The 15963-nt window shown below is 38.6% G+C and overlaps 1 protein-coding gene across 2 annotated transcripts in view; it reads right to left on the reverse strand.

Annotated features, from left to right (window-relative positions):
* vipr1b (vasoactive intestinal peptide receptor 1b) overlaps positions 1-15963 on the reverse strand; it is a 351937-nt gene that overhangs the window by 272047 nt on the left and 63927 nt on the right. For both annotated transcript variants that reach the window (XM_055928148.1, XM_055928149.1), the window contains exon 2: positions 14551-14641. In XM_055928148.1, coding sequence (XP_055784123.1) covers positions 14551-14641 — 91 coding nt within the window. The remainder of the gene's footprint in view (positions 1-14550; positions 14642-15963) is intronic.

Genomic DNA, 15963 nt, shown 5'->3' on the forward strand with positions numbered 1-15963 from the left:
GGGGAAAAGAGGGAATATAAACCAGAATATAAACCAGGATATAAACCAGGGGAAAAGAGGGAATATAAACCAGAATATAAACCAGGATATAAACCAGGGGAAAAGAGGGAATATAAACCAGGATATAAACCAGGATATAAACCAGGATATAAACCAGGGGAAAAGAGGGAATATAAACCAGGATATAAACCAGGATATAAACCAGGATATAAACCAGGATATAAACCAGGATATAAACCAGGATATAAACCAGGGGAAAAGAGGGAATATAAACCAGGATATAAACCAGGATATAAACCAGGATATACACCAGGGGAAAAGAGGGAATATAAACAAAGATATAAACCAGGATATAAACCAGGGGAAAAGAGTGAACATAAACCAGGATATAAACCAGGGGAAAAGAGGGAATATAAACCAGGATATAAACCAGGGGAAAAGAGGGAAAATAAACCAGGATATAAACCAGGATATAAACCAGGATGTAAACCAGGGGAAAAGAGGGAACATAAACCAGGATATAAACCAGGATATAAACCAGGGGAAAAGGGTGAATATAAACCAGGATATAAACCAGGGGAAAAGAGGGAACATAAACCAGGATATAAACCAGGATATAAACCAGGATATAAACCAGGGGAAAAAAAGGGAATATAAACCAAGATATAAACCAGGGGGAAAAAAAGGAATATAAACCAGGATATAAACCAGGGGATAAGAGGGAATATAAACCAGGATATAAACCAGGGGATAAGAGGGAATATAAACCAGGATATAAACCAGGATATAAACCAGGATATAAACCAGGTGAAAAGAGGGAATATAAACCAGGGGGAAAAAAGGAATATAAACCAGGATATAAACCAGGGGGAAAAGAGGGAACATAAACCAGGATATAAACCAGGATATAAACCAGGGGAAAAAGGGGATATAAACCAGGATATAAACCAGGATATAAACCAGGGGAAAAGAGGGAATATAAACCAGGATATAAACCAGAATATAAACCAGGGAAAAAGAGGGAATATAAACCAGGATATAAACCAGGATATAAACCAGGATATAAACCAGGATATAAACCAGGGGAAAAGAGGGAATATAAACCAGGATATAAACCAGAGGAAAAGAGGGAATATAAACCAGGATATAAACCAGGATGTAAACCAGGGGAAAAGAGGGAATATAAACCAGGATATAAACCAGGATATAAACCAGGATATAAATCAGGATATAAACCAGGGGAAAAGAGGGAATATAAACCAGGATATAAACCAGGGGAAAAGAGGGAATATAAACCAGGATATAAACCAGAGGAAAAGAGGGAATATAAACCAGGATATAAACCAGGATGTAAACCAGGGGAAAAGAGGGAATATAAACCAGGATATAAACAAGGATATAAACCAGAATATAAATCACGATATAAACCAGGGGAAAAGAGGGAATATAAACCAGGGGAAAAGAGGGAATATAAACCAGAATATAAACCAGGATATAAACCAGGGGAAAAGAGGGAACATAAACCAGGATATAAACCAGGGGAAAAGAGGGAATATAAACCAGGATATAAACCAGGGGAAAAGAGGGAATATAAACCAGAATATAAACCAGGATATAAACCAGGATATAAACCAGGATATAAACCAGGGGAAAAGAGGGAATATAAACCAGGACATAAACCAGGATATAAACCAGGATATAAACCAGGATATAAACCAGGGGAAAAGAGGGAATATAAACCAGGATATAAACCAGGGGAAAAGAGGGAATATAAACCAGAATATAAACCAGGATATAAACCAGGGGAAAAGAGGGAATATAAACCAGAATATAAACCAGGATATAAACCAGGGGAAAAGAGGGAATATAAACCAGGATATAAACCACGATATAAACCAGGATATAAACCAGGGGAAAAGAGGGAATATAAACCAGGATATAAACCAGGATATAAACCAGGATATAAACCAGGATATAAACCAGGATATAAACCAGGATATAAACCAGGGGAAAAGAGGGAATATAAACCAGGATATAAACCAGGATATAAACCAGGATATACACCAGGGGAAAAGAGGGAATATAAACAAAGATATAAACCAGGATATAAACCAGGGGAAAAGAGTGAACATAAACCAGGATATAAACCAGGGGAAAAGAGGGAATATAAACCAGGATATAAACCAGGGGAAAAGAGGGAAAATAAACCAGGATATAAACCAGGATATAAACCAGGATGTAAACCAGGGGAAAAGAGGGAACATAAACCAGGATATAAACCAGGATATAAACCAGGGGAAAAGGGTGAATATAAACCAGGATATAAACCAGGGGAAAAGAGGGAACATAAACCAGGATATAAACCAGGATATAAACCAGGATATAAACCAGGGGAAAAAAAGGGAATATAAACCAAGATATAAACCAGGGGGAAAAAAAGGAATATAAACCAGGATATAAACCAGGGGATAAGAGGGAATATAAACCAGGATATAAACCAGGGGATAAGAGGGAATATAAACCAGGATATAAACCAGGATATAAACCAGGATATAAACCAGGATATAAACCAGGTGAAAAGAGGGAATATAAACCAGGGGGAAAAAAGGAATATAAACCAGGATATAAACCAGGGGGAAAAGAGGGAACATAAACCAGGATATAAACCAGGATATAAACCAGGGGAAAAAGGGGATATAAACCAGGATATAAACCAGGATATAAACCAGGGGAAAAGAGGGAATATAAACCAGGATATAAACCAGAATATAAACCAGGGAAAAAGAGGGAATATAAACCAGGATATAAACCAGGATATAAACCAGGATATAAACCAGGATATAAACCAGGGGAAAAGAGGGAATATAAACCAGGATATAAACCAGAGGAAAAGAGGGAATATAAACCAGGATATAAACCAGGATGTAAACCAGGGGAAAAGAGGGAATATAAACCAGGATATAAACCAGGATATAAACCAGGATATAAATCAGGATATAAACCAGGGGAAAAGAGGGAATATAAACCAGGATATAAACCAGGGGAAAAGAGGGAATATAAACCAGAATATAAACCAGGATATAAACCAGGGGAAAAGAGGGAACATAAACCAGGATATAAACCAGGGGAAAAGAGGGAATATAAACCAGGAAATAAACCAGGGGAAAAGAGGGAATATAAACCAGAATATAAACCAGGATATAAACCAGGATATAAACCAGGATATAAACCAGGGGAAAAGAGGGAATATAAACCAGGATATAAACCAGGATATAAACCAGGATATAAACCAGGATATAAACCAGGGGAAAAGAGGGAATATAAACCAGGATATAAACCAGGGGAAAAGAGGGAATATAAACCAGAATATAAACCAGGATATAAACCAGGGGAAAAGAGGGAACATAAACCAGGATATAAACCAGGGGAAAAGAGGGAATATAAACCAGGAAATAAACCAGGGGAAAAGAGGGAATATAAACCAGAATATAAACCAGGATATAAACCAGGATATAAACCAGGATATAAACCAGGGGAAAAGAGGGAATATAAACCAGGATATAAACCAGGATATAAACCAGGATATAAACCAGGATATAAACCAGGGGAAAAGAGGGAATATAAACCAGGATATAAACCAGGGGAAAAGAGGGAATATAAACCAGAATATAAACCAGGATATAAACCAGGGGAAAAGAGGGAATATAAACCAGAATATAAACCAGGATATAAACCAGGGGAAAATAGGGAATATAAACCAGGATATAAACCAGGATATAAACCAGGATATAAACCAGGGGAAAAGAGGGAATATAAACCAGGATATAAACCAGGATATAAACCAGGGGAAAAGAGGGAATATTAACCAAGATATAAACCAGGATATAAACCAGGGGAAAAGAGTGAACATAAACCAGGATATAAACCAGGATATAAACCAGGGGAAAAGAGGGAATATAAACCAGGATATAAACCAGGATATAAACCAGGGGATAAGGGTGAATATAAACCAGGATATAAACCAGTGGAAAAGAGGGAATATAAACCAGGATATAAACCAGGGGAAAAGAGGGAAAATAAACCAGGATATAAACCAGGATATAAACCAGGATGTAAACCAGGGGAAAAGAGGGAACATAAACCAGGATATAAACCAGGATATAAACCAGGGGAAAAGGGTGAATATAAACCAGGATATAAACCAGGGGAAAAGAGGGAACATAAACCAGGATATAAACCAGGATATAAACCAGGATATAAACCAGGGGAAAAAAGGGAATATAAACCAAGATATAAACCAGGGGGAAAAAAGGAATATAAACCAGGATATAAACCAGTGGATAAGAGCGAATATAAACCAGGATATAAACCAGGATATAAACCAGGATATAAACCAGGATATAAACCAGGTGAAAAGAGGGAATATAAACCAGGGGGAAAAAAGGAATATAAACCAGGATATAAACCAGGATATAAACCAGGGGGAAAAGAGGGAACATAAACCAGGATATAAACCAGGATATAAACCAGGGGAAAAGAGGGAATATAAACCAGGATATAAACCAGGGGAAAAGAGGGAATATAAACCAGGATATAAACCAGGGGAAAAGAGGGAATATAAACCAGGATATAAACCAGGATATAAACCAGGATATAAATCAGGATATAAACCAGGGGAAAAGAGGGAATATAAACCAGGATATAAACCAGGGGAAAAGAGGGAATATAAACCAGAATATAAACCAGGATATAAACCAGGGGAAAAGAGGGAATATAAACCAGGATATAAACCAGGGGAAAAGAGAGAAAATAAACCAGAATATAAACCAGGATATAAACCAGGATATAAACCAGGATGTAAACCAGGGGAAAAGAGGGAAAATAAACCAGGATATAAACCAGGATATAAACCAGGGGAAAAGAGGGAACATAAACCAGGATATAAACCAGGATATAAACCAGGGGAAAAGGGTGAATATAAACCAGGATATAAACCAGGGGAAAAGAGGGAACATAAACCAGGATATAAACCAGGATATAAACCAGGATATAAACCAGGATATAAACCAGGGGAAAAGAGGGAATATAAACCAGGATATAAACCAGGATATAAACCAGGATATAAACCAGGATATAAACCAGTATATAAACCAGGGGAAAAGAGGGAATATAAACCAGGATATAAACCAGGATATAAACCAGGATATAAACCAGGGGAAAATAGGGAATATAAACCAGGATATAAACCAGGATATAAACCAGAATATAAACCAGGGAAAAAGAGGGAATATAAACCAGGATATAAACCAGGATATAAACCAGGATATAAACCAGGATATAAACCAGGGGAAAAGAGGGAATATAAACCAGGATATAAACCAGAGGAAAAGAGGGAATATAAACCAGGATATAAACCAGGATGTAAACCAGGGGAAAAGAGGGAATATAAACCAGGATATAAACCAGGATATAAACCAGGATATAAATCAGGATATAAACCGGGGGAAAAGAGGGAATATAAACCAGGATATAAACCAGGGGAAAAGAGGGAATATAAACCAGAATATAAACCAGGATATAAACCAGGGGAAAAGAGGGAACATAAACCAGGATATAAACCAGGATATAAACCAGGGGAAAAGAGGGAATATAAACCAGGATATAAACTAGGGGAAAAGAGGGAATATAAACCAGAATATAAACCAGGATATAAACCAGGATATAAACCAGGATATAAACCAGGGGAAAAGAGGGAATATAAACCAGGATATAAACCAGGATATAAACCAGGATATAAACCAGGATATAAACCAGGAAATAAACCAGGGGAAAAGAGGGAATATAAACCAGGATATAAACCAGGGGAAAAGAGGGAATATAAACCAGAATATAAACCAGGATATAAACCAGGGGAAAAGAGGGAATATAAACCAGAATATAAACCAGGATATAAACCAGGGGAAAAGAGGGAATATAAACCAGGATATAAACCAGGATATAAACCAGGATATAAACCAGGGGAAAAGAGGGAATATAAACCAGGATATAAACCAGGATATAAACCAGGGGAAAAGAGGGAATATAAACCAAGATATAAACCAGGATATAAACCAGGGGAAAAGAGTGAACATAAACCAGGATATAAACCAGGATATAAACCAGGGGAAAAGAGGGAATATAAACCAGGATATAAACCAGGATATAAACCAGGGGATAAGGGTGAATATAAACCAGGATATAAACCAGGGGAAAAGAGGGAATATAAACCAGGATATAAACCAGGGGAAAAGAGGGAAAATAAACTAGAATATAAACCAGGATATAAACCAGGATATAAACCAGGATGTAAACCAGGGGAAAAGAGGGAACATAAACCAGGATATAAACCAGGATATAAACCAGGGGAAAAGGGTGAATATAAACCAGGATATAAACCAGGGGAAAAGAGGGAACATAAACCAGGATATAAACCAGGATATAAACCAGGATATAAACCAGGGGAAAAAAAGGGAATATAAACCAAGATATAAACCAGGGGGAAAAAAGGAATATAAACCAGGATATAAACCAGGGGATAAGAGGGAATATAAACCAGGATATAAACCAGGGGATAAGAGGGAATATAAACCAGGATATAAACCAGGATATAAACCAGGATATAAACCAGGATATAAACCAGGATATAAACCAGGGGAAAAGAGGGAATATAAACCAGGGGGAAAAAAGGAATATAAACCAGGATATAAACCAGGATATAAACCAGGGGGAAAAGAGGGAACATAAACCAGGATATAAACCAGGGGAAAAGAGGGAATATAAACCAGGATATAAACCAGGGGAAAAGAGGGAATATAAACCAGAATATAAACCAGGATATAAACCAGGGAAAAAGAGGGAATATAAACCAGGATATAAACCAGGATATAAACCAGGATATAAACCAGGGGAAAAGAGGGAATATAAACCAGGATATAAACCAGGATATAAACCAGGATATAAACCAGGGGAAAAGAGGGAATATAAACCAGGATATAAACCAGGATATAAACCAGGGGAAAAGAGGGAATATAAACCAAGATATAAACCAGGATATAAACCAGGGGAAAAGAGTGAACATAAACCAGGATATAAACCAGGGGAAAAGAGGGAATATAAACCAGAATATAAACCAGGATATAAACCAGGGGATAAGGGTGAATATAAACCAGGATATAAACCAGGGGAAAAGAGGGAATATAAACCAGGATATAAACCAGGGGAAAAGAGGGAAAATAAACCAGAATATAAACCAGGATATAAACCAGGATATAAACCAGGATGTAAACCAGGGGAAAAGAGGGAACATAAACCAGGATATAAACCAGGATATAAACCAGGGGAAAAGGGTGAATATAAACCAGGATATAAACCAGGGGAAAAGAGGGAACATAAACCAGGATATAAACCAGGATATAAACCAGGATATAAACCAGGGGAAAAAAAGGGAATATAAACCAAGATATAAACCAGGGGGAAAAAAGGAATATAAACCAGGATATAAACCAGGGGATAAGAGGGAATATAAACCAGGATATAAACCAGGGGATAAGAGGGAATATAAACCAGGATATAAACCAGGATATAAACCAGGATATAAACCAGGATATAAACCAGGATATAAACCAGGGGAAAAGAGGGAATATAAACCAGGGGGAAAAAAGGAATATAAACCAGGATATAAACCAGGATATAAACCAGGGGGAAAAGAGGGAACATAAACCAGGATATAAACCAGGGGAAAAGAGGGAATATAAACCAGGATATAAACCAGGGGAAAAGAGGGAATATAAACCAGAATATAAACCAGGATATAAACCAGGGAAAAAGAGGGAATATAAACCAGGATATAAACCAGGATATAAACCAGGATATAAACCAGGGGAAAAGAGGGAATATAAACCAGGATATAAACCAGGATATAAACCAGGATATAAACCAGGGGAAAAGAGGGAATATAAACCAGGATATAAACCAGGATATAAACCAGGGGAAAAGAGGGAATATAAACCAAGATATAAACCAGGATATAAACCAGGGGAAAAGAGTGAACATAAACCAGGATATAAACCAGGGGAAAAGAGGGAATATAAACCAGAATATAAACCAGGATATAAACCAGGGGATAAGGGTGAATATAAACCAGGATATAAACCAGGGGAAAAGAGGGAATATAAACCAGGATATAAACCAGGGGAAAAGAGGGAAAATAAACCAGAATATAAACCAGGATATAAACCAGGATATAAACCAGGATGTAAACCAGGGGAAAAGAGGGAACATAAACCAGGATATAAACCAGGATATAAACCAGGGGAAAAGGGTGAATATAAACCAGGATATAAACCAGGGGAAAAGAGGGAACATAAACCAGGATATAAACCAGGATATAAACCAGGATATAAACCAGGGGAAAAAAAGGGAATATAAACCAAGATATAAACCAGGGGGAAAAAAGGAATATAAACCAGGATATAAACCAGGGGATAAGAGGGAATATAAACCAGGATATAAACCAGGGGATAAGAGGGAATATAAACCAGGATATAAACCAGGATATAAACCAGGATATAAACCAGGATATAAACCAGGATATAAACCAGGGGAAAAGAGGGAATATAAACCTGGGGGAAAAAAGGAATATAAACCAGGATATAAACCAGGGGGAAAAGAGGGAACATAAACCAGGATATAAACCAGGATATAAACCAGGGGAAAAGAGGGAATATAAACCAGGATATACCCCAGGATATAAACCAGGGGAAAAGAGGGAATATAAACCAGGATATAAACCAGGATATAAACCAGGATATAAATCAGGATATAAACCAGGGGAAAAGAGGGAATATAAACCAGGATATAAACCAGGGGAAAAGAGGGAATATAAACCAGAATATAAACCAGGATATAAACCAGGGGAAAAGAGGGAACATTAACCAGGGTATAAACCAGGATATAAACCAGGGGAAAAGAGGGAATATAAACCAGGATATAAACCAGGGGAAAATAGGGAATATAAACCAGGATATAAACCAGGGGAAAAGAGGGAATATAAACCAATATATAAACCAGGATGTAAACCTGGGGAAAAGAGGGAACATAAAACAAGATATAAACCAGGATATAAACCAGGGGATAAGAGGGAATATAAACCAGGATATAAACCAGGATATAAACCAGGATATAAACCAGGATATAAACCAGGGGAAAAGAGGGAATATAAACCAGGATATAAACCGGGATATAAACCAGGATATAAACCAGGATATAAACCAGTATATAAACCAGGGGAAAAGAGGGAATATAAACCAGGATATAAACCAGGATATAAACCAGGATATAAACCAGGGGAAAATAGGGAATATAAACCAGGATATAAACCAGGATATAAACCAGAATATAAACCAGGGAAAAAGAGGGAATATAAACCAGGATATAAACCAGGATATAAACCAGGATATAAACCAGGATATAAACCAGGGGAAAAGAGGGAATATAAACCAGGATATAAACCAGAGGAAAAGAGGGAATATAAACCAGGATATAAACCAGGATGTAAACCAGGGGAAAAGAGGGAATATAAACCAGGATATAAACCAGGATATAAACCAGGATATAAATCAGGATATAAACCGGGGGAAAAGAGGGAATATAAACCAGGATATAAACCAGGGGAAAAGAGGGAATATAAACCAGAATATAAACCAGGATATAAACCAGGGGAAAAGAGGGAACATAAACCAGGATATAAACCAGGATATAAACCAGGGGAAAAGAGGGAATATAAACCAGGATATAAACCAGGGGAAAAGAGGGAATATAAACCAGAATATAAACCAGGATATAAACCAGGATATAAACCAGGATATAAACCAGGGGAAAAGAGGGAATATAAACCAGGATATAAACCAGGATATAAACCAGGATATAAACCAGGATATAAACCAGGAAATAAACCAGGGGAAAAGAGGGAATATAAACCAGGATATAAACCAGGGGAAAAGAGGGAATATAAACCAGAATATAAACCAGGATATAAACCAGGGGAAAAGAGGGAATATAAACCAGAATATAAACCAGGATATAAACCAGGGGAAAAGAGGGAATATAAACCAGGATATAAACCAGGATATAAACCAGGATATAAACCAGGGGAAAAGAGGGAATATAAACCAGGATATAAACCAGGATATAAACCAGGGGAAAAGAGGGAATATAAACCAAGATATAAACCAGGATATAAACCAGGGGAAAAGAGTGAACATAAACCAGGATATAAACCAGGATATAAACCAGGGGAAAAGAGGGAATATAAACCAGGATATAAACCAGGATATAAACCAGGGGATAAGGGTGAATATAAACCAGGATATAAACCAGGGGAAAAGAGGGAATATAAACCAGGATATAAACCAGGGGAAAAGAGGGAAAATAAACTAGAATATAAACCAGGATATAAACCAGGATATAAACCAGGATGTAAACCAGGGGAAAAGAGGGAACATAAACCAGGATATAAACCAGGATATAAACCAGGGGAAAAGGGTGAATATAAACCAGGATATAAACCAGGGGAAAAGAGGGAACATAAACCAGGATATAAACCAGGATATAAACCAGGATATAAACCAGGGGAAAAAAAGGGAATATAAACCAAGATATAAACCAGGGGGAAAAAAGGAATATAAACCAGGATATAAACCAGGGGATAAGAGGGAATATAAACCAGGATATAAACAAGGGGATAAGAGGGAATATAAACCAGGATATAAACCAGGATATAAACCAGGATATAAACCAGGATATAAACCAGGATATAAACCAGGGGAAAAGAGGGAATATGAACCAGGGGGAAAAAAGGAATATAAACCAGGATATAAACCAGGATATAAACCAGGGGGAAAAGAGGGAACATAAACAAGGATATAAACCAGGGGAAAAGAGGGAATATAAACCAGGATATAAACCAGGGGAAAAGAGGGAATATAAACCAGAATATAAACCAGGATATAAACCAGGGGAAAAGAGGGAATATAAACCAGGATATAAACCAGGATATAAACCAGGATATAAACCAGGGGAAAAGAGGGAATATAAACCAGGATATAAACCAGGATATAAACCAGGATATAAACCAGGGGAAAAGAGGGAATATAAACCAGGATATAAACCAGGATATAAACCAGGGGAAAAGAGGGAATATAAACCAAGATATAAACCAGGATATAAACCAGGGGAAAAGAGTGAACATAAACCAGGATATAAACCAGGGGAAAAGAGGGAATATAAACCAGAATATAAACCAGGATATAAACCAGGGGATAAGGGTGAATATAAACCAGGATATAAACCAGGGGAAAAGAGGGAATATAAACCAGGATATAAACCAGGGGAAAAGAGGGAAAATAAACCAGAATATAAACCAGGATATAAACCAGGATATAAACCAGGATGTAAACCAGGGGAAAAGAGGGAACATAAACCAGGATATAAACCAGGATATAAACCAGGGGAAAAGGGTGAATATAAACCAGGATATAAACCAGGGGAAAAGAGGGAACATAAACCAGGATATAAACCAGGATATAAACCAGGATATAAACCAGGGGAAAAAAAGGGAATATAAACCAAGATATAAACCAGGGGGAAAAAAGGAATATAAACCAGGATATAAACCAGGGGATAAGAGGGAATATAAACCAGGATATAAACCAGGGGATAAGAGGGAATATAAACCAGGATATAAACCAGGATATAAACCAGGATATAAACCAGGATATAAACCAGGATATAAACCAGGGGAAAAGAGGGAATATAAACCTGGGGGAAAAAAGGAATATAAACCAGGATATAAACCAGGGGGAAAAGAGGGAACATAAACCAGGATATAAACCAGGATATAAACCAGGGGAAAAGAGGGAATATAAACCAGGATATAAACCAGGATATAAACCAGGGGAAAAGAGGGAATATAAACCAGGATATAAACCAGGATATAAACCAGGATATAAATCAGGATATAAACCAGGGGAAAAGAGGGAATATAAACCAGGATATAAACCAGGGGAAAAGAGGGAATATAAACCAGAATATAAACCAGGATATAAACCAGGGGAAAAGAGGGAACATTAACCAGGGTATAAACCAGGATATAAACCAGGGGAAAAGAGGGAATATAAACCAGGATATAAACCAGGGGAAAATAGGGAATATAAACCAGGATATAAACCAGGGGAAAAGAGGGAATATAAACCAATATATAAACCAGGATGTAAACCTGGGGAAAAGAGGGAACATAAAACAAGATATAAACCAGGATATAAACCAGGGGATAAGAGGGAATATAAACCAGGATATAAAACTGGGGAAAAGAGGGAATATAAACCAGGATATGAACCAGGATATAAACCAGGATATAAACCAGGGGAAAAGAGGGAACATAAACCAGGGGGAAAATAGGAATATAAACCAGGATATAAACCAGGGGATAAGAGGGAATATAAACCAGGATATAAACCAGGATATAAACCAGGGGAAAAGAGGGAATATAAACCAATATATAAACCAGGATGTAAACCAGGGGAAAAGAGGGAACATAAACCAGGATATAAACCAGGGGAAAAGAGGGAATATAAACCAGGATATAAACCAGGGGAAAAGAGGGAATATAAACCAGAATATAAACCAGGATATAAACCAGGATATAAACTAGGGGAAAAGAGGGAATATAAACCAGGATATAAACCAGGAAATAAACCAGGATATAAACCAGGATATAAACCAGGATATAAACCAGGGGAAAAGAGGGAATATAAACCAGGATATAAACCAGGGGATAAGAGGGAATATAAACCAGGATATAAACCAGGATATAAACCAGGGGAAAAGAGGGAATATAAACCAATATATAAACCAGGATGTAAACCAGGGGAAAAGAGGGAACATAAACCAGGATATAAACCAGGGGAAAAGAGGGAATATAAACCAGGATATAAACCAGGGGAAAAGAGGGAATATAAACCAGAATATAAACCAGGATATAAACCAGGATATAAACTAGGGGAAAAGAGGGAATATAAACCAGGATATAAACCAGGATATAAACCAGGATATAAACCAGGATATAAACCAGGATATAAACCAGGGGAAAAGAGGGAATATAAACCAGGATATAAACCAGGGGAAAAGAGGGAATATAAACCAGGATATAAACCAGGATATAAATCAGGATATAAACCAGGATATAAACCAGGGGAAAAGAGGGAATATAAACCAGGATATAAACCAGGGGAAAAGAGGGAATATAAACCAATATATAAACCAGGATGTAAACCAGGGGAAAAGAGGGAACATAAACCAGGATATAAACCAGGGGAAAAGAGGGAATATAAACCAGGATATAAACCAGGGGAAAAGAGGGAATATAAACCAGAATATAAACCAGGATATAAACCAGGGGAAAAGAGGGAATATAAACCAGAATATAAACCAGGATATAAACCAGGATATAAACCAGGATATAAACCAGGGGAAAAGAGGGAATATAAACCAGGATATAAACCAGGATATAAACCAGGATATAAACCATGATATAAACCAGGGGAAAAGAGGGAATATAAACCAGGATATAAACCAGGGGAAAAGAGGGAATATAAACCAGGATATAAACCAGGATATAAACCAGGATATAAACCAGGATATAAACCAGGATATAAACCAGGATATATACCAGGGGAAAAGAGGGAATGTAAACCAGGATATAAACCAGGATATAAACCAGGATATAAACCAGGGGAAAAGAGGGAATATAAACCAGGATATAAACCAGGATATAAACCAGGGGAAAAGAGGGAATATAAACCAAGATATAAACCATGATATAAACCAGGGGAAAAGGGTGAATATAAACCAGGGGACAAAATGCACTACACTCCCTGTACCCAATAAAAACCCTTCCCATAGCAACACCAACAACGTTGGACAACCCCTCCCCGATTTTGGAGCCCCCCTCCCCACTAGTAAATTGTAATATGTTCTTTACTTTCACAGCTTCCTCTGACTTCAAGCAACTGGGTCTCTCTGTTGTCTCTGTAACGTTAGCCGATTCATCTGCCTTTAATATAGAGGAGTCAACCAGGACAACCTATTGCACACTCCAGTGACCCAGCAGACAGAAGACCCTGCTTTCCAGAAGACACTACAACACCAAACTAAAATGGACAAGGAATATAAAACCTACTTTATATTCATGTAAAAAAAAAAAGAATAGCATTCAGGCCAAAAGTTTACAGTATCACTCTGCATGATAATATTCTGTTTCGTATCCAATACACATATAACAACAATCTGAAAGAGTATTTCTAGTGTGATGGAGAGGGCGTTCTCTATGGAGGCCTGGCCATAAGCTTTCTCTCTCCTTTATATAATCCTGCTGTTTCCCCATTTTCTGTAAATTGCTTCCTGGGAGCCTTCAACACCGAAGGAAAGGAAAGTAAAGTATTGTAGGTGAATGACCTGCCGAGACGTTCCCAGAGGTTTTGTTGTCACAGTGTTCTCTCTCCAGCTCGATCTCACTCACCACGTCACACACCTGGCCACACCACACCTGCAGAAAACACACGACAGAAGTCAATTAGCAGAGCATCAACACACTCCTCACCGTGTCAGTGACTTAATGCTCCTGTCAAGGTCTACTCTGGGTTGCTGCGGTTCTCTGTCCTCAGCCCCTAACAACCCATCTCTGTCCTCAGCCCATAACAACCCATCTCTGTCCTCAGCCCCTAACAACCCATCTCTGTCCTCAGCCCCTAACAACCCATCTCTGTCCTCAGCCCATCTCTGTCCTCAGCCCTTAACAACCCATCTCTGTCTCCAGCCCTTAACAACCCATCTCTGTCCTCAACCCCTAACAACCCATCTCTGTCCTCAGCCCATAACAACCCATCTCTGTCCTCAGCCCTTAACAACCCATCTCTGTCCTCAGCCCTTAACAACCCATCTCTGTCTCCAGCCCCTAACAACCCATCTCTGTCTCCAGCCCTTAACAACCCATCTCTGTCTCCAGCCCTTAACAACCCATCTCTGTCTCCAGCCCCTAACAACCCATCTCTGTCTCCAGCCCCTAACAACCCATCTCTGTCCTCAGCCCCTAACAACCCATCTCTGTCCTCAGCCCCTAACAACCCATCTCTGTCCTCAGCCCCTAACAACCCATCTCTGTCCTCAGCCCCTAACAACCCATCTCTGTCCTCAGCCCCTAACAACCCATCTCTGTCCTCAGCCCCTAACAACCCATCTCTGTCTCCAGCCCTTAACAACCCATCTCTGTCCTCAACCCCTAACAACCCATCTCTGTCCTCAGCCCCTAACAACCCATCTCTGTCCTCAGCCCCTAACAACCCATCTCTGTCCTCAGCCCATAACAACCCATCTCTGTCCTCAGCCCCTAACAACCCATCTCTGTCCTCAGCCCATCTCTGTCCTCAGCCCCTAACAACCCATCTCTGTCCTCAGCCCTTAACAACCCATCTCTGTCCTCAGCCCCTAACAACCCATCTCTGTCCTCAGCCCTTAACAACCCATCTCTGTCCTCAGCCCCTAACAACCCATCTCTGTCCTCAACCCCTAACAACCCATCTCTGTCCTCAGCCACTAACAACCCATCTCTGTCTCCAGCCCCTAACAACCCATCTCTGTCTCCAGCCCCTAACAACCCATCTCTGTCCTCAGCCCATAACAACCCATCTCTGTCCTCAGCCCCTAACAACCCATCTCTGTCCTCAGCCCCTAACAACCCATCTCTGTCCTCAGCCCCTAACAACCCATCTCTGTCCTCAGCCCCTAACAACCCATCTCTGTCCTCAGCCCCTAACAACCCATCTCTGTCCTCAGCCCATAACAACCCATCTCTGTCCTCAGCCCATCTCT

Source organism: Salvelinus fontinalis, chromosome 7 (genome assembly GCF_029448725.1).
Source record: "Salvelinus fontinalis isolate EN_2023a chromosome 7, ASM2944872v1, whole genome shotgun sequence".
Lineage (NCBI taxonomy): Eukaryota > Metazoa > Chordata > Actinopteri > Salmoniformes > Salmonidae > Salvelinus > Salvelinus fontinalis.